The following is a 26,470-nucleotide window of genomic DNA, read 5'->3' as shown; positions in this document are numbered from 1 at the left end:
TGGTTCTTTGTACATTTTTATTGGCCATCTTGGTTCATGTTGACGTATGACCTTTGTGAAGCAACCCTCTTCTTAACTGCAGCTCAGCTTGATTGCTGCTTCTGTCTCCATCACTTTTGTTTTGTTGTGTCAAATGTGACCAAAGTCACTGAAAGTTTTGCGTGCCATTGGCACTGACTGGGTGTGCTGTTTGCAGGAGGAGAATTCTGTCTTGGCCATGGAGAATGAGAACCAGAGGGACCAGTATGAACGCTGTCTGGATGAGGTGAGTGCAGATCTTGTTTATCTCGTCTCACCCCAAGGCACATTCAAGGGCGCTGTTAGTTACCTTCAAAAGTGTTTGCTGAGTTTGTTTTGACTGCATGAGAACAGAATGAGTAGCACTGTGAGGCTTAAGATTAAGGTTTTAATAAGGTCCTGCACAGCACATTGTGTTTCCCACACGTTGGCAATTTACTTGAACCGTTCTAGGTGGAGGCAGGGGTGAATTCTTGTTATTAACAATTAACTGAGTAGTCTGATATTCTTCAGGTGCTATAATCTCTCATCTCTCACTTTAATAAAGAGACTAGTGTGTTTCATCTGCCCTGTGCTTTAACAGTAGCTCACTAAAGTCAGAATTATGATAAAAAATGTATGGTGCGAGTTGTTTTTCAGTGTCAAGCCTGTTGTTTTCACTCCACAGTGTGCAGCACGTGCACGCTGCACATAAACGTGCTGCCATCATACCTGCACCCAGTGTTCAAAACAGCTTGCTCAGTATTAATTTTATAATAAACCGTCTGAAATGTGAGCCGTTAAATATCCTTAACCTGATGTGAACTGGTGTTGCTGAAGCAGCGGTTTACATAACAATGGCACTTCTGTGCCCTCGGGTTATTTATGAGAGCTTGATAAGTGCTGTTTAGAGAACCACATGAGGGGAATAAACCAGCCCAGGACACGGCTGTTCCTGCTTGCTGAATCACTCCTGAGGTAGGGAGGGAAGCACTGCTACAGGCAAGTGTGTCCAGCAGGGACAAGTTGCCCAATTTGTCCTGTAACCAACAGGCTCAGCAGACTGAGCAGATCTGCTGGAAGATGAGTGAGACAAGACAGGGGAATAAAAGAGGAAAGGGTGGAGAGAGTGGGAGGAAGAAGATTGAAACTTAGTGATAAAAAAGAAAGGGAGCAGGAGAATTTAGTGATATATCTGTGTCAGAGCATCCTCTGTGGATTATATGAGGGGTAAATTCAGCGCTCGTCTCCTTTCTGCTTCCCTGCCCTCATTGAGGCGGCTCAGCTTGGCTTTGTTATGTTTGTAAACTATTTTCCTATGAGGCTGACTTTTGTGGAAGAAAGGTAATGATTCTGTTTTGGCGATGGCGGCTGTGTGTATCAGTCTAACTTCTGCACACGATAACAGTGGAGAACCTAAAGTTTGCTTTGTAACAGAAGGGATAATTATTTTTTATGTTAGGCCAGCTGCCTGTCTAAATTTTATTGTGAGGGCAAGCTCATTTGTAGTTTAATTACTTGTATCAAAGTCATACAGCGACTGAGAGTTCAAACTCTCTGTCCAAGACCATTAAGTCAGTTATTTTTTTATTTTGATCACTCGTCTGTTTTACAAGAGGTAGATGTCTAACTTGCAGTTCTAGCAGGGCTCATTTCACTATATTTACTCCCATTTCTTCTCATTCAATAAACAAGAGTGGGTGCACTCAGAAGAGCCTGTTCAGCTTCTAACAGTATTAATGAGCAATCAATGAGCCGTAATGTGAGCCGCTGCTCCACCGGCGTTGTGGTCTGATTGCGGGCGGGTGTGAGGCTGAAGCCGAGGCACAACAGCACTTAAACCAGACACACCTCTGCTCCTACATCAACCCAGCACTGTCAATACAGCCATTAGGAATTGAGAGTTAAAAAGAGATTCTCATTTACACACACACCAGACACCAGGAGAAAAATCTGTAATATATTGTGCCATTGAGGTCACTTTGGCTCATAGTAATTCATCTTATGTGTAAATTGGCTGAGGAAGTCCTACAAAGTGCAGTGTTAGCAATGTGGGGCCAGTCTACAGAGGCCTGTAAGGACTCATACGAAGTGAAGACTTCATCACTGTGCCAGAGCAGCAAAACTACATTCAGTGATGCCATCTTTTTCTTCCTCTGTCTGTTTAAGGTTGCCAATCAAGTTGTGCAGGCGCTTCTTACCCAGAAGGTTTGTCTCTTACTTTCACAGAAACCATCTTCCTTCTCATCAGGTCATTTCAGCAGCATTCCCACATAGTGAAGTCAATGCATACATTTAATGCACACTGATGTATTTGCTAAACAATATTACAGAATGAACATTAAATACACGAGTTATATAACGTGTCCTTGTTGACTCAGGATCTGAGAGAAGAATGTCTGAAGCTGCGAACCAGAGTTTTTGACCTCGAGCAGCAGAATCGGGCGCTGAGTGTTTTGTTCCAGCAGAGGATCAAACCCGCCTCAGACCTGCTTCTCCAGGTACGTTGCCCTACCCAGAGCACACCTAGCTTATGAGGAGATTCACTGGAACAACTGGGGACCAGTAGCATTCCTCCAGTATTCTTGTTTTTTTCTAGTATCTTCACTAAGCAGTTGTGTGTTCCTGCCCATGATTAAGCTCACTTACAGGAAGCAACTGAGCTCAGAGGATCGTCAAAACTATAAAATATCTGTACTCCTCACAGATGTAAACGTGCTTCTTCTCACAGCCTCCCCAGCACTGAAGTGGTTTGCAAAGCAAGCAGAGCAGACGCTTCTCCACTAAATGAGATTTTCATGCATTTGAAGTTGTTTTTCATTCACTGCTCTGGGGTCTCAGCTGTAGAAGGAGGCTGCAATAAAAGAACAACAACTGTAAATGCTTTGATTTAGAACACAAAAACTTCCCCTTTTCCATCAATCTGTATCAGTCTTTGTCTCTGTTGGTCTGTTTGGAGGCAAAGATAAAGGAAGGAGTGGCCTTAAAGCACAGATCCTGTGTAGCTGTTTCAGTTTATCACTCATCGTGGTTCTGTCTGACGTTGTAAATGTGTCAATTTTAACATTTTAGTTTGATAGTTTCACATGCAGTGATGAAACTTAAGTTAAACTTCATAGCCCTCTTTAAGAATGTGGACCTCATTTCCCCCCCCCCTGAACAGTATAAAAATTAGTGGATTAGGATTTACCTGTAAATGTGTTGAAATAAAGAAATGTATAACAAACTAGTTTAAGGAAACATCCTTCCATGTGGAAGCTTTTTATAACGAGACTTGCCGTAGCGTGGCGTTCGCTGTAACTTACTAATAAAAATAAATTAGAATAGATATGTAAGAATTTTATGCCTCCAATGTAGTTCTGGCCCTGACAAATTTTTGCAACAGGGGAACTATGATCAGACGAAGGACAGACTTGTCTCCCTCACATCCTACAAAACAAGAAATTTGAACCAGTAACCATTAGAAAACAACCACTGTACTGTTACGTGTCCACAAACTTACATTCTCTCATCTGGAGCGGCTGGAAATTGTCTCAGTTCCTCTTTTTGGTCCCTTGGAAAACACCAATTTACTGGAAAGTGTCTACGTGTGCATTCCAGCTTGAGTTTTAAGGTGTAATTATGAGACTGACTGACGTGTCACTCTATGCTTTCCCGTCTACTGTCAACTGTGATATGGCGTCACAGAGCAATAAGGTCAGTTCAGAAAGTAATAATTGTTCAAATTGCCGTGGGGCTTCTTGCAGTCAATATGAAAATAGCAGGCTGCCGAAAGAAAAGAAAGGGACGGAGATGTTAGTCCATCCCGAAATAAGAAAGAGAAGAGATGAGGATGTAAAGAGAGAAGGAAAGCAATGGCAGATAAGAGGGGAAGGACAGGAGGGTGAAAATTGAGAGAGATGAGATAGAGGAGAAGCCTGATCACTGAGATGATGAGGAGCTAGATCTGAAAAACTAAGGGCAAAATAGGAACAGGCAGAAATGGAGTAAATGGAGTAAAAAGAGAAAGAGGAAGGAGAAGTAATATGGCAAGGGGTGTATTGTAAAGCTCTTTGTCAGTTCCAGCTGCTTTCAGTGCCATTATTGGACAGGCACGAGTGTTATCAAGTGAAACTGCAATATAAAAGGCTTGAAGAGGGATATTGATGACACCACTGTGGAACCAAAAGGTGCAATCTAGCTGGAGATGTGAATTATAGCACTCAGAAATATGATAGAGGTGCATCGCTTTAGCATTCTGCTGAAACTCTGTGTAATGTGATTTTCAAACGTGATGCATGTGGAAACAAACTAATGTAAGTCTGCGGTTCTATAATAGTTAACGTGTGTGTGTGTGTGTGTGTGTGTGTGTGTGTGTGTGTGTGTGTTAAATAATAAAAATGGGCAAAGGTACTGAACACAGTGTCGACTCAACATTTTGACACACCTTTACATTATTGTTAATTATTAAAAAGTGGCATTTTCATCAACTAGTGATTGAGTGTAAGAATGAATCATAGTGTGATCGCACTGCTCTGGATGTTCAGTGTGTCCTTGATGCGTTCTCCAGTTATGTGGGAGAGCTGTTACAAGTGTCTATAATTATCCACATTTCAGAAGACTTGAACTTTCAATAGTATGTAATTCAGGAATTTTCACATGTTATTATTGAGCCTTGGAGGCTCTTCAAGGACAAATGTGTCACATTTGACAGAGCCAGGCCTGCTGTTTTTCCATTTCCAGTCTTGATGGTAAGGTGGTCTATCTGCTCGTTGGCTCCAGCTGCATATTGAGTTATAGACACTAGTATTTCCCCTATTTCTTTAACGTTTGTGTGTAAGTGTGCTGAGTAAGAAGTAAAATTGGAAAAGGACCATCTAACAGAATTTGTAATGACAATCACCAGGGTACGTTTTCAATTCTTTTTTTATTCTCCTGGAGCCTCGAGCAGAGACAGACTTAATCACCCATACGAGTGTACAGTTTCCCATGAAACCCTGGACCTCTTGCTTATCAGTAATTAAACGTTTTCCGGTTCCCTATGGGCATCTTGAGTTCCTCTGATAAAGAACCATAATGCATTTGATGGTAACTACACCAGCCATGCACCTTCACTGCCTTCAGCTGAATTGGTGTGGTTCAATAAAAGTCCATGGATTTATTTACAATGATTTAAAAATATGATATGTATATATATATATCTCATTTTTATATGATATAAGTATATATTTTCACAAACCATGCACTGTTAAAGGAAAATAACCAGCGTGCAGCCCCAATCACTTATGCTGATATGATGGGCAAGTGACAAATGAGTCATTCATTACTGTGGCAAATACTTTTCCTACTTCAGGGCCACAGAATGAACACAATGAACTCATTACTGCGCTTGCAGTTTCACAGTTTATACAGTCAAACATGTTGCTGTCATGGGCATCAGCTAAAAGTTTCTGTGCCAAAAGTTTGAAATTGAAATTAATTGTGCCACTTTCCATGAAGTCATTTCAGCATTTGCACACGGAGCGCTTGAAATACTGAGTGACTATTTTTAATAGCAGTCCATATGTTTCACCTCTGTCATATTTTAGCTGAGCCTTGGTCTCATTTCCTGGAGTAGTTTAGTGTGCTGTGTGTATCTGGAGCTTTAGGAGCAGCTGTCGTGGAGAGGCAGATATATAGATCAGGCCATACAGGTCAGCATCATGTGTATGAGTGTGTGTGTGTGTTTAAATATATGTGTGTGTGTGTGTGTGTGTGTGTGTGTGGGTGTCTGTGTTTTCAGCTCTTGTCAAGCGGCTGCTGTGCGTATATGTGGGTGTGTTGCAGGACGGTTCAGCTGATGTGTTTTTGACAGCTGGTGCCAATACTGATGCTGCCTATTGCTGCTATTCTGGGCTGATATTCATTATCTTGAAATATGACCACTGTCAAAGCAACAACAACAAAGAACAAAAGCAAGAAGCCTCTTGACTTTTCTTCAGTATGACACATCAAACTTCCCAATTATTCCAGACATTAGGTAATAAAAGGCCAATATTTGCATGATTTATTACACAGAATTTGCATGATATATATCACATTCTTGCTTGTATTAATGGCCCACAATTAACCTCACATGAATGCCAGAAAGTTCAAAAAGTACACCCAGCCTTATCATCTGCCATTTCCTTCAACTATCTTCCCTCGTGACCCTGTGACACTATTGACTGAATCCTTGATGAGGCTGCTGAGGAGGTGAAATCCAGCACCCTATGATAAGATCAGAGCCTCCCGTGACACCTCAGCCACTCCCATCCCTTGAGTACAGCATCAGAGCTGCACAAATTTCAATTTCATGACTCTAAAACTGGGATGAGAAGCTACATGGCACTGTGAATCAAAACTAATAAAAAAAAAAAAGTCATACAAATCCACCTTCATAACATATTATATTTTGATTTCCAGTTCGATCTGGAAACCGAGAAGTCCTTTCTACACTATAATTGCTTTTGAACCAAACTGCACAGAACTAGTAAAGACTACTTATCCTTATCTCTGAGCTGAAAAGCATTGAAAGTGGGCATCGATCTGTTTCCATGGCACCATTACCACCTAGTCAGTGACAGTGAAAAGTCAGTCTCTTTGAAAGCTTTTTCACAAGCTTGTACTAATACAAAAAGTAGCTTTTCTTTTAGATGTTTTCCTCAAAGTGAAAGAGAAAAACGTAGGATGGCTGTGTTTTGGCCACAGGCAATGTGATGCAGGTTCTTTGTTCTTAAGAGACAAAAGAAGGAGTTGGGTTTTGGTATCATTAGGAGACGTTTTGTTTCTTTTTTCTAACATTAATGCTCAGAGGACATCTTCACAACACACAAAAAAGTCAATACACACTGTCAGCACAGACTTTAATGGAATGCAGTAAAATTCAGGTTTCTATTTTAAAATGGTTCTGGCATTGATGGAAACTTAGAGCTGTTGTTTTTCCAAGCTCAGTTTCCATTTTCTGAAGGTGACTTTCACTACGACAATACAATACAATACAATAACATACAGTTTTCCAGATAGTTTTTTCCACTACAGTATATATATATATTTGGTGTGTGTGTGTATGTGTAATTTGACCTGCAATGTTTTTTTTGTTGGTTTGTTTTAACCTTGGTGGGAAATGTAGAAATAGACATGAGATCAAATGTTTTCTTCCAGCATATTTCCAATTTACGTTCATTTGAGCAGAGGGGAGGCAGCGTAATTAAGTTCTGAGATTAATATGTGGAAATGTATTTGGTTTTATATCCTTCCCTCTTAAGAGTTAAATAACAGAGGAGACTGCGGACTAGCACATGAATAAAAAAAAAAAAAATCAAAAGATTCCCTTACTCCCTCATGCAATTATTTCCTGTTCACATTAGTATGATGACATTAATGAATTTGAACAGAGTATGAATCAGGGCCGTGCATGTGCTGATGGAGAGAATCTGATGGACACTTATAAGAGCCAGCAAAATATGCTTCAAACATAAAGTGCAAATTTCAAAGAGAATAACTGTAAAGTTTTATTTACTTGTGTGTATTTGAATATTTACTGTAATAGCCATGCTTTATATTTGGTCACATTTTAAAGCAGTGTGCTGCTGAGATGCTACAGTATTTTCATATTCGAGTATTGCAATCTTTGCGTCAGTCTGCTGTCAATCTCCAATCAAAATTGACGCTGGCATGACCTTTATTTATTTATTTATTTATTTTTTGCCTTACAGAAACTGCATTCTCGGATCATGGATCTGTCTGCAGCAGATTTGCTTCTGGAACCAGAGAGAACTAAGGCCTTTTTGCTTTCCAGGAATACGGACTCTCCGTCTAATGTGAGCTTAATGGTAAACCTGCAGAAGGCAAAGCGTTTTACTGTTCGGTCATATAATTTATCCAGGTAGCATAACCGCAACCTTACCCTCTTCAAGAAATCATTACAAGATATTAAAATACAGAGCTAACAGTCTGGGGCCGTGACCCCTCCTCTGCTCTTAGCAGGCAGAGCTCACAGTATCATTCGGCACTAAGAGGAATAAATCCCTGTCATATTACCAGAAAACCATCGATTGAGACCCGTCATCGGTAAAAGTGACTCCACAGAACACTATGGTACATTAGTCATCTTATGTATTATGCATTAAGGACTGAAAATGAGTTTGCTCCGTTCTTTTACCCTTTTACCCCTCTGAGAATGCCACCTGATAAACTCTATTGTGTGCTCTGGGAGCGGAAGAAGAGGCAGTAAATTAAATAATAACGGCCACAATGTGATTTATAAATCGTCTTGTTATTAAAATGTGTAAAAGTACCACATCTCCTTCCATAGGTTGTATTATGTAATTATACATAAGTACTCTTTGATAAGGGATTAGTAAAACAGCTGCTATGCTTTGGTGGCTGCACATGAAAATTTCATTATTTAAAACAAAAAAAACAAAAACAAACGTTTGATTGGACCATCATGCCTGCTGCTGGAGATACCAATTAGATATGCAACACTTCGCAACAGCTTACACATCAAATACTCCTGCTGCTTAGTCATATGAAAATCTAAAAAAGAAAGCTGAAGAAAGGCTGTACAGATTCAGGTAGTACTCAAGAATCAAAGCAGAGTACTTGGTTGTAGCAGGGCACAGTGATACCCTCACTATAACTAAACCACCTGACACTATGACTTCCTGTTGCCTTGAGATCTTCTTTCTTCAGAGACAATCAAGTTTACATTTTTTTCCATCTCACCAACGCTGCACAAGTTATCCCACTATAATGTCATGCCTCTTTTTCTTTGTCTCATAGGAGGCTCAGTTGAATGGAAAGGCAGGTCTCCCTGTGGCCAAGTGTCTGAGCCAGTTGAGTCTGACAGTGCCAGCTCCTGTCTACCCACGCAGCAGCTGTAGCAGCAGTGAGTTGTCCCTCTCAAGTGCATGCAGTGAATTCTCCAGCGGCTCATACACGTGGAATGATGGACGCTCCTGTGGGAAAATGGTAAACTCCCGCCGTCTATAAACCCTGACACTAATTCCTCCAGTCAGCAGCAAATGGTAGCTAACAGTTAATATGTTTGTCTCTCTTCTGAGACCCTAATTAATGTCACATTTTGCTCTAAAAGTATGCTGATTACAGTGAAGTGGAGGTAAAGGCCCCTTAGCATATTTAGAAAAAAATAGGTTTTTATATTTAAGGAGGGTAATGCCTCAAAAAACAACTCAGGATCTGTGGTTGTAATTGCTATAAGGGCGTCATGGCAAAAGTAAGAGCTTCTTATGCTTCTTCATTGTAACATGACTTATTCAGACAAGGCCCCATGTTCACTGTATAAACTGAAGTGAAAATATCAATTTAGTTAATTATGGAAGTAGCATGTACATGCAGTATGTGTGCACATACTAAAATGTATGTCCTGTGATTCTTTTGCTTTGTAGTCATCTTTGACCTGGGAAAAGAGGCTGAGCTTGGGGTCTTCAGCTCCTAGTAACATCTGTGCACCCCTGGAGGAGCAGCTGCCCACAAGGTGCAAAGAGAGCCACATACTAGAGGGACTGAGAAAGCTCCAGAGGAGGAAACACAGGAGCTCCTCTTCATCATCCAAAGTCTCCAAGTCGGGCTACAAAGACTGCATGAATTCCAATGAGGGCATCTACTCCCTGGGCATCAAGAGTGGCAGTAAAGGGGTGTCCAAGCTGACCCATGTCAGTAGAGTTTCAGCTGCCACTGGAAAGAAATTCTCTTATGATTCTGATGATGCAGATGATGAATTGGTACAGTCCAGTCGTGGAGATAATATCCCCACCAAGGACAGCTGGTTTTACTGTAAAAGGCGCTCCCACAGCATCTCAGACAGTTTGTGTAGCTTGGAGGGGCTACAGTACAGTGGAGGTGGAGGTGATGGTAGCCCTGGCCCCATCACTGACTCAAAAGAGCGTTCTGAGAAACTAATGAGTTTCATTAACAGTTTTCTTCCTGAGGGGGGGCGGAAGTCAGCTTTTACTAAACCATCCATGCTGCGCTTGTGCCCTTCAGACCCACAGGGTCCCAGTCACATCTCTGATGTAGACGATCCAGAGGATCTCAATTCTGAGTCCAGTGACATCAGAATGTCCTTCAGCCAGCCAGAGCAACCCGAGAGGAAACTGTCAAGGGATGCTACCAAGCTGCTTGCACAACATTACTTACAAAGAGACCAGGGACGCACCCAGTCCGCAGATGGGAGGCCCAGGCCTTTAAGTCAAGCTAAGGAGTCCAAAGGGACCAAATGTACTAAGTCTGAGGAAAGCATATTGGCGATTTTTGATGCAGAAGGAGAGCCTATTGAACTTTGTGCACAGAAGCTTGCAGCAGGTGGTGGGGCTCAAAATGAGATTCAAGATGGCAAAGAAGTTGCTGATTACACACAGCTAGTGCCACAAGACAGGCCAACAAGGCAAAAGTCAGCAAATGGAAGGAACTATGCTGTTCTTGAATCTCCAGAGAAGCCATCTGAATATCAGATTAGGACTAGCAAAACAAACAGTAGCAGGGAGGGCAGTGTAGAGAGGCTGTCAATGCAGCTGACCCCACAAAGACAACTAGTCAAACCACCAAACAGCCGAGCTAATAAAGGACATTCTATGCCTCCATTGAATGATTCTGCTGGTCCTAAATCCAGTGGTTCAAAGATACCTGGGCGCAACAAACCTTCAGGATCCCCACTGAGATTGTCTAAGAGCTCCACCACGGAACCAAATAACAGTGTAAACCTGGGACCCTCTGGTCAGGAAAAATCCCCTTCCTCTCCTACAGTTAAGATATCCAGGTTCATTAAGGCGCCAGGAAACTGCTCACAGAGTCCAAAGGCGGTGAACTCCAAGCTCCCCAGCAAGGCTGAATGGACTAAGGGCTCCTCTGCTGGCTCCCCACATCTCTCCAGGAGACACCTGGAGTATGCTGACAATGGTGAACAGCCAACCAGAGACAAACACTGTGAAACTAGCAAAAATAAACTCAGGTCCCCTTCTCCTCCCCCTCCCCCAGGCCGCAGCACCTCCTTACTGATCAGACCAAATTACGAAGGGTCACCTCAAGCACATAAAACAGGGGTGGCTCAACCATCCACACCAACCACTGTGAGGGGCCCTCCCCCAAGTTACCACACCTCACTTGTACCAAATATGCAAACTACACTACCCATCAAGGATAAAGAATGTTTAGACTTGGATGCAGGCTACGGGACTGCACTTGCACCTCAGAAACTGGTTGATAAAACCAGTCAGCACCTTCAGAAGTCCCCCGCCATGACTCAGACATCTACTAAAGGCACTTCCAAGCGGATGACCACGAAAGACTACCTCCCTTCTGCCAACTCAGGGTGTGCTCCAGAACCTGAAAATGCACCTAAAAACTCAAAGAATGTCCCTCCTCCTTACAGTGCCCTCAGAGGTTCCTCACTTCAGAACTCATTTGCAAGTAAGAGAGGATCTACCCAGGAAAATGTCCATCAGACAGTGCAAACCACCTCTATTAGTTTACCCATATCACTTCAGGACACTACTCAAGGTAAAACAGCCCCACAAAGTAGTAAAGCTGTAGTCAGTCCACCCAGCACATTTACAATGTCTCCTAACTCAGTAGAAAAAGCCTCAAAGACCCGGATCCCAATGGGGTTTAAAGCATTTTTAAAATCTCCCCCCAGCCATAAAAACACTCCCTCTATACCAGGCAAGCAAGAGAAGGATCATATCAACTCAGTCTCCAAGGAAACTGTTACTTCAAATGTTTCTGACATCTTGCAGCCACCTTACAGTACTGATTCACCACCCAAGATGTCCATTGCAGAGGGGAAAGGTGAGGCCCAAAGCAGGTTACAGGAAGAGGAAGTACATGCTGTTGTACTACCAGAGGAGGGGGATGTTTGCGATAAGGGGAAAAGGAGTAGTCAACTTTTCTCTAGATCCATATCTGTTACTACCAAACCTCATCTAAAGCCGGCCTTAGGGATGAATGGAGCTAAAGCCCGTAGCCAGAGTTTCAGCACCAACTACACTGAGAAACCCAACATTAATGCTCTAGATGGACCGGGAAAAATCAGAACACAGATCATCACCAACACAGGTGAAAGGGGGAACTCTCTGTCAAGACAAAGTTCTTTGGAGGTACCCAGTGTTGGTTTACCTGAGAGCCCTGTTCATTTACCCAGGACTAGGCTTAGCCACTACGGAGGCATGACAGGGTCAAACAGTCACAGCATCATCCTTGAGAGAACATCTAAGTCAGCCTCCAAAGCTGAGGGGTCCCAGGGCACAGTGAAGGAGGAGGCAGTCACCTCACCGTCTCAAAAAGAGGCACATAGCTTAGCCATCAGTGATAGGATGAGTTTGAACATCCATAAACCAGCAAAAGTTGCCTCTCACCCACAGTTTCATCCTCCATCCTCTTGTGTCTATAGCTCAGAAAACCCAGGGAGAGAGACTGGAGTCATAGCAACCACCACTAATGAATCAGACTTTAGCAGAGAAGTCAAAACCCAGACAGACTCTCCCAACAAATACCCAGACATGGAGGAGAGAAAAATCAGCCCCACAGCCTGCACTATTGAGGAGAAGGTCATGATGGGAATCAAAGAGAATGTGCAGAAATGTCAAGAGCAAGAGAAGGTCGCTGCGAGTGAGGCCAAACAGAAGACGGGCCCCTCTCTGGCAAACTGGTTCGGCCTCCGTAAGAGCAAACTCCCTGCTCTGAGTGGTAAGAAAGCAGATCCCCCCAAGGGGAAAGAGGAGAAAAAAGAGCTGAAGCTTGGATCGGTCCTCGGAGGTAAACAGATTAAGTCTGACAAGAAGAAGGATAAAAAGAAAAATGATAACCAGCAGAAAGACAGTCAGGAGGTGCAGAATCTGTCTGAGATGAACAACAAGCTGAGCTCCATCATGGACCACTGCAACAACCAGATGGGTCAAATTGCCAGTCAGATCCAATGTACGACAGCCTTGATCGGCAAAGACCAGTTTGTGAAAGAGCTTCTTGGCAGGTGAGTACGGCAACATCTTTGTCATCAAGAAAATCAAGAATGAATTATCTTTAATGGATCGGATGCTATGCTGATTACTTCCTGTCACTGAGCCCTCTCAGACTTGTCTTTCTATCAAGTGAATCGACACTTTCATACAAATTGGTTGTTCTATTAAATTAAACATGAGCCATCACTGCATTAAGCGTGGTTGTTCAGAGGAACTGATAAATTAACAGCACAAACAGCAGCTGTCTGTTTGAGTTACAACTCCACTTCACTGAGCATAGGCAGTTCCTGGACCAGCATCCAGACATACAGTCAGCACTGTCACACTAAAGTGTCTTTTAAGTGGCGAATGCTGCACATTTCAACTAAACGTCATCGATTTGCCACCTGAATTCACAGCTGACAGATTTTTATCCTGCAAACAATCGCTTGAGAGGGAGCACTTCATGGCATTTCTGTGTGTGTGTGGTGCATGTACAGATATGTTCACGTGCTCTTTCATGAAGCAAAAGATCAGGTCAATCCAATTTATCAGCAGGCTCAGATTCCACCTGGTGAGTTGATAAAAGAGCAGCTCGGCGCACAGACGTAAAAACAGATCAAATCTTATTTCCTACCAGGACTGCAGTGAAGGGATCCATGGCTGCATCGCCGCCTGGGATCTCCACACCCAAGAAACACAGCGAAATGAAGGGAGATATGGAGATCTGCCCAGATACTGCTGTAAGTGAACAAACATACCACCATAACTGAACTCCTTTCCCTTTATTATAGCAGTGTCTGTGTCTAGAGCTGCTTGTTTGTCTCTGACGGTGTTTGGACAAGCCACTGGCACACAAATACACGCTAACATGCAAATTCCCACAGGTTTTCACACTTGTACAATATGCACATGTTCACAACCACATCCACAACACTGCCGCCTCTTCAGGCTCGTACCCCCTGAAGGCTCAGTATTGATTCACATTGTGTTTTCACTCAGCCTACAGTTCATCGCCTCCTTTTTTTATTATCTACCTTGGTTGATGGTGTTGTTTCCACGAGGCTGAAGGTTTTAAGCTATATCTCACACAGAGACAACCATCAAGCTCTGCATGTAATACAAACTTAAATCAGCCTCCTCATCATGATTCCTTAAATCATATCCGTGCGCTTTGTAAGCAAAAGGCTAAAATTATGACCTTGTGGCTTTATTCTTTATTAGCTGTCAGTCAAGAAACTAAAAAATGATGGAGAGGCTGAGTGCTTGAGAGAGTCTGGAAAAAGCAATATGGCAATAAAAGAGAAGGTAAAAGCACCAGGCTGAATGGAGGAACAGAATGACAAAAAGCGAGTCTCACTGCATAATGTAGGAAATTTAATCCAGATGATGTGGAATTTCGATAACATTGAGGAGCCCCTTATCACAGGCACTCAATTTGACAAAGGGGCCATTTAATACCATCCTCCATGCCTTTCCTCTATCTTCTCTCCCCAGAAATACAACAAAAGAGTGAGACTTTATGACCTACAAGCTCCTCTTGAACCACCCCAAGCCCACCTTTTTTAAAATAACCCAATTAAAATAAGACAGGAACGTATGACAGGTACCTTAAAGAGATCTGACAATGCCAAAAGCTTCTGTTCATCTGGAAAACTAGGAAATACATTAATCTCTACATGTCATACCGATCTTTTTAGCTCTCACCTTTCTTCTGCAAATTACCACAGAGGAAGCCTAAGAAATGAAAACAATTTGGCACCTTAGAAACAAAGGCACATTTGGACAGTTGTCTAAATTGTATAGTATGTTATAGTGCTTGTATTTATGTGTGTGATTTGTTTGTTTGTTTGTTTTTTTTTTTTTATTTCAGCTGCTTTTCACAGTTTGGAAGTACTAACATGCTTTGCTAATATTCCAGACCCTCATAATGACTCAGAAAATCAAGCTGAGGGCTGAAAACGAAGAGGGACACATCCCAGACACAGCTTGTCAAGACCACATGATCGGTAAGCCTATGTACAGTATCGCTGATGGACCTAAAGAGACATTTGAGGAAAAAAACTGCTAATTTCATTAATTATGCGCCATCCACCACTGCCACCCAGAAAAAAAGACCACACACTAATTATATATGCTGCTGGTGGCACTGTTATCTTCATGCTAATAATGATTTACAGTATTTTATTTCAAACCGTGATCACGAATTTGAATTTAGTTCAACTGTATAATACAAATGTAATCTGCATCACAAAAATCCTTCCGCTGTGCTAAACACTCACGCTGTCTGTTCTAATCCACTGAGTTTTGTATTTGCAAGTTTACTTCGCCCAGGACAGTGTTTTTCAAGTAGCTTATAAAAAGCTGCCACTAACCATCACAAATCAACCAGTGCAACAGAGCATTAACACATTTTACAGTTGTGATTTCCTGATGTGATTGACAACTCAATTCCTTCGCCAACTGATTCTCCTCACTGCCAGACTTGCCATTACTGTGGGGAAATAGCAGTCGCTGGAAACAACATGTTGACAATCTATTCATGTGATTGATGTGTAGCCAGGTGATATTTCACAATGCCTGAGCTGCTAAGGAAATGAAAAAAAATAGATGCATCAAACTGTGAGAAGAGATGATGATTGGTATTATTGCAGTGTAACAGACTCACATTGTACTGTAGTCTGTAATTCAGTGTGAGGAAATAGAGGGTGTAACTGCAGTTTACTGGATATGGAGAGTCGGCTGCCATTCTTCTTCTTGCACCATTTGACAGATTGTCTCTGTGATCCATCCCAAAGGTCGTAATGACACATTTCTTGTATTACAGCAGAGTGGCCAGTGGCCTGACGTGAGCTTTTTAAAATCTGGGGCCACTCTTTGGAAGAAAAGCTTTCAGTTTTTTATATTTTTAGTCCTGGTTAAATAAACTGGATATTCTAAAGCTAAATTAAATGGCCCCAGCTTTAATAAGATGCCATTTGTTTTACAAAACAAAGGTTGAAGCTGTTCTCATTCATTTAAAGCTCTAAACAATCTTTTTATATTCAAAATAAACCATGACTACTTGTCCATAGTGATGAAGTCACATTATTCTCTGACCCTCCTTTTAGCTCTACAGGCTTTTAAAGCAACTTTTAGCTCATTGTTTGGTTTTGGGGCTGTTTGCTCTGTATCTGCAGGATGTGCAGATAAGCTATTTAAAACCACACAAAGTAGATATACCTTAGTAAGATTGGTCTTAATTGTATCTTAAGGGTTTGCTTGTCATTATCCACCTTAATGTAAGTGTAAGAATGTAAAAGCTGATTTTGTATCACTACACAGTAACTATCCAAGATATAATTATTTGGGTTTCGGTGGGCCATGGGTCAGTTCTTATAATTAAACTGAATGTGTTTTGAATGTTGGTGGAAATAATCCTCATTGAATATCATCAAGATGTAACTTGGCAGCTAATCATAATATTTCAAAAATAGTTTGGGGTTGAGCCACTTTCCATGAACTATGAAAATGAACTTATGATGTGTTTGAGCGATACATCAAAAATAAGAAGTTTAATTGTTTCTGTATTCTGACCAACGGGCTGCCTTTTTAATATTCTGCCAGCTGAGCACTTCCAGACAGTGAGAATTAAATATTTCATAAAGGTTTCAGCCGCGGCTGCTCATTGCTCCTCAGCACTGCTTTAATGTCACGTCTCTCCAAAGTGCAGCATTCACAGGCCTAATGCCAGACAAACACATCAATCAAATAAATAGTTTACATCCTGCCAGTTCATGATGCAAACGGCTTACGCAAAATCCATGCCCGAGTTATGAATGTGGACTTTGAAGTTCACTCTACATTGCTCAGGTATTATAACTTCCCTTGAGGCAGTAATTTTTCTCATAAGGGGACAATAAATAACATTTTGACTGGTCCATAGCACAGGATGAACCTAATACATCTGAAGTGCTGTGATGGTCTGTTGATCAATAGCAATGATTCAGCAAGATGTTCACCTGGTGCTGATGTTTCAGGCTTTCAAAACTTACTTTGTAGTTTGAAGAAAAACACCTTTCAATTTTTGAACATTTAACAGGCAACAAGATGTTTGTTTCGGTGGGTTTTCTTTTTTAATTTGATTGCTGATACAGAAATATCTCCTAGATGAGATTAAAGTTGTTAGTGATGACTTTTTCTTTTCCCTCTGACACCTCCTCATTGCATGAAGCCAATTTTGCACAGTGGAGGTATCAACAAACCAGCTTTCTTCCCTCAGTCCCTGGAGGATGTATACAGAAGTGATAGGGAGCTCATGAAAAACTAGATTATGTCCAGTTGTTGTTGCCTCTGGGTAGAATTACTGTGGACCTTGTTATAGTTTGGTTATAGAGGGCATTCTGAATTGCCAGGCTTGGCATTCAATTATAAAGCTGTGTAATCTATGGCTTTCTCCACCTTTCTTTTTCTCACAAACACAAATAAGTATTTCTGCGTGTATTCCTTTTGTCTGTCAGCTGCATCATGCATTTTTAAACCTCAGGAATTTCGTTAGAATTTTAATTCTTTCACAACAACTGTCCGAGAGTGACTCACAGCAGACACGAATACAGAGTAATGGGCCATCTGTCCTGTAATCATGGCGGATGGGACTATCCAAACACCGTGGTCTCATTTTAACAGATTCTGTATGTACGGCATGGTGCTGAATGCCAGAAGCCGTTAAATACAAAAAGTAGACATAAAGAAGAACTCTGACACGAATGAAAACCCTCCTTAAACTCCCTCATTTTGAAAGTTTTTGACAGTACATTGACTTTTAGATGAGAATGCAGATTGGCAGTCTATCCAAAGAAAAAGTGCAGCGCTTCAGACCCAAATGTAAATGTTTTGCGAATAGACTGACTCTGAAAATGTGAACTTTACCCTCCTTGCGAACACTTTTAAGCTCGGCTGTAGTGCCCAGCAGTGTTCAGAGAGAGCTGAGAAACAGAGCCTGTCCATATCGATCCAATTTCACAAAACAGAAAAAAACATCCAGTTTGTACTTCACCACACAGCTGATGGTTGCAGAGGATTCATCTCCAAGGCCATCAGCAGAAATATAATGTACAACCCGACTGCGTCCACAGCGGCAGAGAAAAGCCGAAACATTACGTGCTCATTCACTTGCGCTCGCAAATGTTCCCTCAGCGAAAACTTTCAAACCACTAATAATTAGCCCATGTAACTGTTGGCTGTCAGTGTTCACAGTTACAAGGACCTGGGCTGTGCTGATTGACCATCCATCTGTTCCAGTCTGAGTAAAGGCTGTGCAAACTGTGGTTTCTAAACATCGTCCATCTGTTGCTACTCGCTGTCGTTCGTCCTCAGTCCAACCCAGCGTGCACTCTGATGAACACGTCCCCGGGTTGCAGCTTTTTCTTGTATTTTGTTCAGAATTGCTGGCAGCAGGTGCTTTCTTGTCTCATCGTATTAAGGTAATTTCTACCAAATTAGAATTGTGCATCTGTCGCTGTTGTGATAACTACAAATCTCTCTAACAAGAGTGCAACTGGATGGAGCCTCCATTCATTGGGATATTTTTAATTAATATATAGGCCTAGTGAACTGTCATGTGATTTGATCACAACAGTGTGATGGCGGACTCCTAATGGTCAGATATTACCATGTTAAATTCAACTACTGTCTTTTTTCCTCTTTCCCCACTGGCTACGTGTTGCTGGTCCCACCACAGATGCCCTGTTTGCTCACAACCCCTTTCGTTGCATGTAAATCCAAAGTGCTCCTTTCTTTTCCTTTGTTGTTGTTCCGTGCTTCTCCCAGACATCACCCTCATTTCCTGTCACTTTAGGCTCCGGCTGTCAGATGAGAACCCTGGACAGTGGGATCGGCACCTTCCCTCTCCCTGATTCTGTCACCCGAGCCAGCGGTCGCCACATCCCTAAATCCGAATCCAGCCCCGATGGGGTGACCGCCGGCTCCGCTGAGCTCAATCAAGAACCTCCTTCTTCCCACCCTGATCCCTCACAGCCCAATGTGAAAGTGCCTTCCCTCCCAAACACCCGCCTGCATGACCCCACCAGCATGGGTCACTCCCGGTCCGACCCCAATGTGACCTGCAGCAGCGACACCCAGGACACCGAGAGCCGACTGCCCAAAATAGCAACCTCAGGTAAGTGGAGAATCTGTTTGTCTTCAGACCCCCCCCCCCAATGAGGGGCTTACAGAGCTTACAGAGCATGCTTTGTGTTTAGTGCAAATTAGCAAAGGTTGACATGCCAGCATGCGCCTGTGGTCTAAGACGGTGAACAGAGGAAACACCAGTGCTGCCATTTACTCACTTCTTTTGTAAAAACACACAAACTTGTGAGAACAGTGTTTTCTCAATCAAGGCCAAGGAGGACTTACTTCAAGTGCCTCATATTTCAAGACCTGAGTAAAATGGATGTCACTTTATGTTAACACTGTTTGCTGTGATACATTCAAGGCCTCAAGACAAGCAGACAAGAGAAAGTTGTGTGGTTTATTGCACATGTTTGTTCAGCTGATTCTGAAACTGGCACATCGACACTGGCATCTGACTCTGTGTCCTTATAGAAACCTGCACACTCCCATGCCCTGAGGAAATTTAACAAATGCAATTAGATAAAGATGTCAACACAGCCATAGATCATAAAGTGCCTTCTGCGTTGGTGTTTGCCATGATGTACGACAGAATGGTGGTGGGTAGGATGCAATCAGATGGCTGATTAAAGCTGTAATAACACGCGGAGATGAGCGATCACACTCGGGGATTTATGCTTACAGGACATTAGCCTGCGTCTATTTCACCTCAGTGCTGCGGTGGCACTGCGGAGACAGCAATGTGACTCACAACTGTCGCTGTAAGTACAGAGCAGCTCCTTCTCAGTCATTTCTGTGGAGCAAGTTGATTAGAAGATCCTGAACGTTTTCACTCCATCTTCATCATATGTTTTGCCCTCCTCTCCTTTCTGCCATCATTATGTAGCATCACAAAGATGGATACCAGAAAATATTGCTTCCTAATAGATGAGAGAATGAAGGTGGAAGGACTGTTACGATCATGATGCAGATTTCTGTGATGGAGATGGAGCATTGGTCAGAAGCGGTCTGTTATTGTAATGTGGCTGAATGTTCAAAGAGACAATTAAATTGGCGTCTGTCCGAGACGGCAGTAGGCAGTGATCATAAGGAAGTGCTTTGTCACTCAGGGTCGGCAGCTGAAAGCTGTTGTATCTGGGCTTCCAGGAGTCATGGGTGGACACCATTAATGTTTGATATCTCGGATATTGTGCGGCTTCGTCCATATATGCAGAAACATAGATGTGTAGGCTGAATGGATGGGCCCAGCGTGGGTCTGTATATCATCAGTCTGTGTGCCCAAGGAAAGATTATCACTTCAGAAGAATTCAGATGATGTTTTCCTCTCTTCCCACTTTTTTATGCATCATATGAGGCGACACAGTTTCTGCTGTTTGCTGTAACCTCACGACTCGTTCCTCTCTTGACTTGTAGATGCAATGAGGACAAAGAGGTTGAGTGTCTGCGCTCCACACGGCAACATCTCCACAGAGGACGGAGACACTGAAACAGAGAGGAAGCTGAAAACTAAGGACCATGATATACTCAGTGTAAGTCACTGACTTAAACTGCCCTGAATGATTTTCTTTTTTTGAAAATCTGCACCAAAGTCAAAGGAACATCTGAATATGACTATATTTTCTAAAACACTGTGATGAGTTGGAAAAAGCACCATCCTGCCCTGTGGTTTAAGCACAGAGCTCCCCATTCTTCATTCTCTACTTTCTGTACTTCTAACAAAATAGTGGTGCTGGTCTGTGGTTTCCTATTTTAACATGTGTCTGATGTGTCTGGCTCATTTACGATGACTAGGAAAGATCGCTGCGAGTGTGCACGTACTCGGGCAGCAGCAGCGAAACTGAGACTGAACCTGAGGGAACCAGAAGCACTTTGGACTCGCCACAAAGGACCCTGCTCAACAGAACTAAGAACAGTGACTCAGGTCTGGCTGAACAGTTCACCTGTAGAAATAGGAACTTTTTTTTTGCAGTTTTTGCTGCAGCTTAACACAAAGTGTGTAGTTTATCTCTCTAACTTTTCATTAAAACCAGTTTCTTCACCCACAGTTGAAAATGAGGACACCCTGAAGAGAAGCAGTGTGGGAACATCTTTGTCAATCATGGACTACTACCAACACGGCATGTTCTCGCACCTGGAGAAGGACGGCGGGAGGATTTCCCAGTACAATTTGTTGCACGAAGAGTCATCCCTTGATAGCAAAGCAGGAGACAGACTCAGTGTGAGTATTGTAACAGCTTATTGTTTACAGCTCATTGGTTTTATTCATAAAAGATGCTTTAATGGCACCCTGCCGTTTCCTATCAAGCATTTTATTGGTCATTTTGATAACCGTGAAGCTGCTCGGGCTTTACTCACATTTTTAACGACACTTATTCACATACATCACTTGTGCTGCTAAGCTTTGTCCTTGTTGTAAATGAGATGAAATTTTTATTGAATATATTTTAGTTTTTGCTCTTTTATATTGGCCCTTATTGATTGTTATGCCTCATTAAAGCATCTGAAGGAGATAATGAAGTGGAGATTGTTTTAGAATCGATCGATTTACTCTGAGATGGTAATTTCCAAAAAGCCAGTCAGCCCACAGGTTGTAGATACATGTAGCTTTGTACAACATGAAGAGAATGTGTGTATGAGCAGACAGACAGCATACACAGGATAGAGACACACACCCTGTCACTGAGTTTGCATATGTTTTCTTTCCCTGCAGCAGAGGCATGAAGATGAATAAACTGAATTTTTACCCCTTCCTGTGTCATAGAGTCACAGCAAGGAGACATTTCAGATGGTCAGAACAGGTTGTGTCGAGTTGCAGTGTTAATCCCAGCTTCAGAATACTTCCCGAGGCATGAACCAATTCACTAAGCGCCAAGGTTTTCTTTTCTGCAGCTGAAATTGTTTGTAGATTTTCATAGAAAAAGCCACTTAATTGCTTTCGATCGCTTTGCCCCCTTGTGTCAGCGGGTATTTGCCTACTAGTATTTAATGCTGCTGAATGACAAATGAGGATCAGAGACCATGAAATGGCCTCCAGCTTGCATGGTGCAGCTCTGCGGGGCAGCCAAACACTACTTTCCTACAGTGCTGCCGCTCCAACACCTGCCCTGACACAAAAATCCATATTCTGAAAAAGGGCTTTGACTCAGTTCAAAAACAACTGTGTATGAGAGAAAAAGCTGAATTTACCCTGTGTGCTCTTAATTTCTGACCTCTGGTGTTACACTGAAATTTACCACTAAGATCAGATCTGAACTGTTTTTAATGCATTTACAGCCATGAATTTGAATAATCATGCAGACCTTCTGGGTGAAAGGTGGAACATGCTCACAGCTCCAGTTTTTATTTCCATGATTATTTATGAAAATGTGGTTGTATCCAGAGCAGCTTCGTGCTTTCTGTGCCACAGCACCTGTGTGTCAGTCACAAATGATATATGTTATTATTATATATTATATATTTTACAAAAAATGACAGATGTGGCTGGATGTTTGGCAGCAGTGCGGTGTAGTGAGGAGAAAGACCAGGGCAATTCAGCAAATAAACACCACTGCCAAGTGTCCATGAGCAACATGGACAATCTTTAAAGTTTATTGTATGATGCAAGATCTTCATTTAACAAAGCAAAGTTCAGCACTTGCACTTGAACTGGAAGCTAGACTCACGTGACAGAGGGATTTTCGATTCCGATCCGATTCCCAGCGGAGACGCTGCACATCGAGCGGGATGTGGTGCTGTGCAACCAAGCTGCAAGCACAACTCCATTAGCTGACATGCAAGAGACAAAACACAACAAATGAAGCTCTGTTTGTCTCATCCTCAAACCTGTCTGTCATCTAATTGGATGTGGTAGACTACATTTCCAGCCTGGTCTGCACCAAAAATGAGAGGTGACCAGTTCAGTTCCCACAAGCACCAGACATCATGTCCTGTCCTGCTAAAATAGCTTAAAAAAGAAGCCAAATGTATTTAAGAATAGTTCACATTTATAAAATATATATAACAAAATACATATAAATTGTGATGTTAAACATGGAACTGCAATGCAAATATATGTGGTCACTTCCTTAATGCTCCTTAAACTGGACACTTGTTTCAGTGTTTTTGTAAAAGCTGTGAGAGGCTCCAAAGCTCCGTGTCTATTTCAGTCTGGAGTCCTGAGACGTTTCTTACATCAACAAATCTGCCAGTGCAGCTCAAACTGACCTGTTTCCAGCACAAATGATCTCGAGTTAAAAATTGTCAAGAGCGGCTACATCTTGAAACAAGACTTAAACCAAACGGACCAGACAGCCAAATATTTTAATTCAGTAAGTGAGGCATTTTCCAGTTTGAAATTAATTCTCACAGTAACCTTATTCTTCAGCTGTGAACCAAATGTAATGATGGATGACAGCTGTTGAACCCATTTAACTTACATTATTCCTCTGAAAAAGACGATTCATCTGCACGTCTTCACCTCCTCACCCTCACTGCTGCACGTCCGTGCCTCTGCAGCCGCTTCCCTTTTGTTGTGGCTCGGGAGCTTTTGACTAAGGAGGCGCTGTCACTGGCGACAGTTTGGGGAAGTTTGGTGCTTGGTAGCAGACCTGTGTCAGAGCCCGGTGATTTAAGCGCCTTTAATAACCTTTCACAAACACTCAGGAGAGTGATGTAAAGCTCAGCGGCTCCCATCAGAGCCCTCACAGCCCGCGCTGGCCTCCCATTCATCATCCTGACAGCACCTGACAGCCCTGCTAACGGCGGCCCCCGCCCCCTTCTCCTTCTATCCTCTCCTTCCTCTGAGTCTCTCTAACTCCCACGTGCCTTTCCTTTCCTTGCTTCTAGTTTTGCCTCTCTCTATTCCTGCCTCTGCAGTACAACTCTCTTTGTCTGTTCTTCTCAGTTGACATCTCTCACTTTGGCTCTAAACAGTTTTCCTCTGCCCTTCCATTTCTTCCCTTCCCAAACTAACTTTTCTCATCTTTCCTGCTTACTCAACCTTTTTTTTTTTTTTTCCTATTAACGTCCTTTATCTTCATGCAGGAGAAAGAAGAGTCTGCAGGAACATAACATTACAACTCGTGCCAAAGAGCAGCATCAGTGAACTTAGGGAGACCCCTGGGGTTTATGTGACCTGGGTCCACAGCCAGTCTCCAACAAATCAGCATGCACAGCATTTCCCTGAGTGTGAAACAGCTTGTTACCTTGAGCTATGATTACGCGGTGAGGGAAAGAAAACATTTCAGTTGACATGTAATTTGAAATAGGGCTACTGGATAACCAAAACTATATCAGCAGCAGCAACACACACTCGCCTTGAGTTGCTGTCTGACTGATGGCACACTAGCTAGATGCAGGATACAGGACTCTGATGGAACAGAACCAGAAATAGAACCTGCCAACACAGTACCCCACATTGGCCACGTTATTCACACAGTAACGGCGCATTGAGAGACAATAACCATCTTTCATTTGGTTGTTTTCCACCGTGATCATCACTGTAAAACAAATTCAGAATCAGCCTCAGTCTGCAAACTATCGTGGACACGACGTGACTGAGACGAGTCTCTCACGTTGTTTCAGACAATGAGAAGTAGCAGTGTGAGTTTTTACAAATACTTTCTTTCCTCCTGACTTGATTATGTTCATCCAAGACGATTTGCCTCCAGGAGGCACAAGACACCACACTGGTCAGAGGACTGAGTGTAACAGAGTGTAATCTGCACTGACATCCAACATCGATAGTCTCTATTAGCTATTTACGCACATTTCAAGATGTTTCCAATTTTGTCACTTGCTGGTTTGTATTTAATCACGCCTCGGTGTGATGAATGTGATTTCTGTCTCAATTAACCTCCAGTCTGTTTCTCGTTTCACTGGCTCAACACTTTTAATGTGGAGCAGCATCTCTGAGCAAACAGATTTTGCTGTAGTTTTGTAGTTTGCCATCTTTGAAAGTCAAAAACATTAAAAGGTAAAGAAAGAAGAACAGAAGCATCTGTGACAGCAGGGGAAAAGGAAAAATGTGTCACAATAAAAGACCCTTTCAGAAGCTTTTGTAGCATACAGGTCTACTGGATTTGAGTCCACACATCCCATTACTGACATATGTTGCAGAACCAATTTCTGATTTGGCCCCTCGTGTTTTCAGCTGGGAAGCTTTCACTGAGACGTCTGCCTGCAGCCTCAGTTACAGGTGCAGCCATTATTTTGGCTGCACCTGCAGGTGGTACAGAGACCTGCACCGGGAAGGTTCGATCTGCTGGTAATTGTCTTCCTCCAAAATCAAATCCAATCAGCGATAAGACAGCCATTCCCCTTTCTTTTGTCTGGTTTCCAACCAGAGGAGATGTAGAGGGAGGTTAACAGAGAGACTCTGGACCTGAAGAATGTTCACACTCACACATGGGCTGTTTCATCTCTCGAGGCCATGTAATAGCAATTTTTATGGCTGACAATAATGTGACACAAAAAACAGTGTTAGGGTGAACAGTGGTGTGTGGGTGTTCAACTAGAATTCAACAAATCTAATCTGCATTCAACACCTGTGCTTAATCTGGGCTCAACCTCCGCACCTGCAGGATCCTGCTCAACGTTTCATAACATCAGTGAGTCACATGTCACCTGTGGGCACATCTTCCTCTAACATTTCTTTACATTTTGTCTTCTCACATCGAAAGCGAGAAAGGCCACATCGGTCCACGTTATTATGATTAGACACTTTATGGTTTGCTTTTGAGTTCAACATCTTAATATTTAAAGATTTTGCATAGATCTAGATTTTACTTTGCATAGATCTCAGTCAAAGAAAAGAGTTTTATTCGGTCTTAGGAAACCAGAATTCTGTCCACTTGTGTCGCAGGGCAGAGCTGCCTGCTAATCACAGGAGAGTTTAAAACCTGAGGCGGCAGGTGAATGCAATTAACAGGAGAGCAGCTGAGAGCTGAGAACAACAGCCAGTTGTTTTTCTCTCTGCACTGACTCTGGAATAGACAAGACTTCACAGTCTGGGTGTGTCCAGCGTGGGAGGATTTAGCTTTTTTAAGTATGTCACACTTCAGAAAAACAACAGACGTATCAACGAAGCTGGCAGGTACATCATTGACATTTGCATTGTAAACATTTGTAAACAACACAAGGGAGATAATTGAGGCTAATTACATGGGACTACAAGTGGAGGTACAAAAAAATCAAACTGTTAAGTTGCTAACTACTTTTTTGAAGTGAGATCAACGTGAGCAAATGCAAAATAAGTGTTGACATAATTTCTGCAAATTAAGAAACTTTAGAAATGTGCATGATTCATGGTCTGTACAACAAGACGTTTTACAGGTGATGCTTTATTTAGGATTCATTGTTTTAAGAAACACAGTGCCTCCTTCAAAATATTGCATTTGGTCTTGTGGCACTTTAGTATTTTAATCATGAGC

At 42.4% G+C, this 26,470-nt stretch overlaps 1 protein-coding gene across 5 annotated transcripts in view; it reads left to right on the top strand.

Annotated features, from left to right (window-relative positions):
* The window catches only part of LOC113127360 (nck-associated protein 5-like), a 116,183-nt gene that overhangs the window by 86,510 nt on the left and 3,203 nt on the right, over window positions 1-26,470 (top strand). For 3 of the 5 annotated variants that reach the window (XM_026301839.1, XM_026301842.1, XM_026301844.1), the window contains 12 exons: window positions 197-265; window positions 2,167-2,205; window positions 2,379-2,498; window positions 7,713-7,829; window positions 8,782-8,970; window positions 9,408-12,985; window positions 13,594-13,696; window positions 14,875-14,962; window positions 18,790-19,110; window positions 20,475-20,590; window positions 20,853-20,982; window positions 21,107-21,279. In XM_026301839.1, coding sequence (XP_026157624.1) covers window positions 197-265; window positions 2,167-2,205; window positions 2,379-2,498; window positions 7,713-7,829; window positions 8,782-8,970; window positions 9,408-12,985; window positions 13,594-13,696; window positions 14,875-14,962; window positions 18,790-19,110; window positions 20,475-20,590; window positions 20,853-20,982; window positions 21,107-21,279 — 5,043 coding nt within the window. The remainder of the gene's footprint in view (window positions 1-196; window positions 266-2,166; window positions 2,206-2,378; window positions 2,499-7,712; window positions 7,830-8,781; window positions 8,971-9,407; window positions 12,986-13,593; window positions 13,697-14,874; window positions 14,963-18,789; window positions 19,111-20,474; window positions 20,591-20,852; window positions 20,983-21,106; window positions 21,280-26,470) is intronic. The other 2 variants (XM_026301840.1, XM_026301841.1) reach the window with 1 other exon arrangement.

This window comes from Mastacembelus armatus, chromosome 2 (genome assembly GCF_900324485.2).
Source record: "Mastacembelus armatus chromosome 2, fMasArm1.2, whole genome shotgun sequence".
Taxonomy (NCBI): Eukaryota; Metazoa; Chordata; class Actinopteri; order Synbranchiformes; family Mastacembelidae; genus Mastacembelus; species Mastacembelus armatus.
This window is presented reverse-complemented; position numbering and strand designations above follow the sequence as displayed.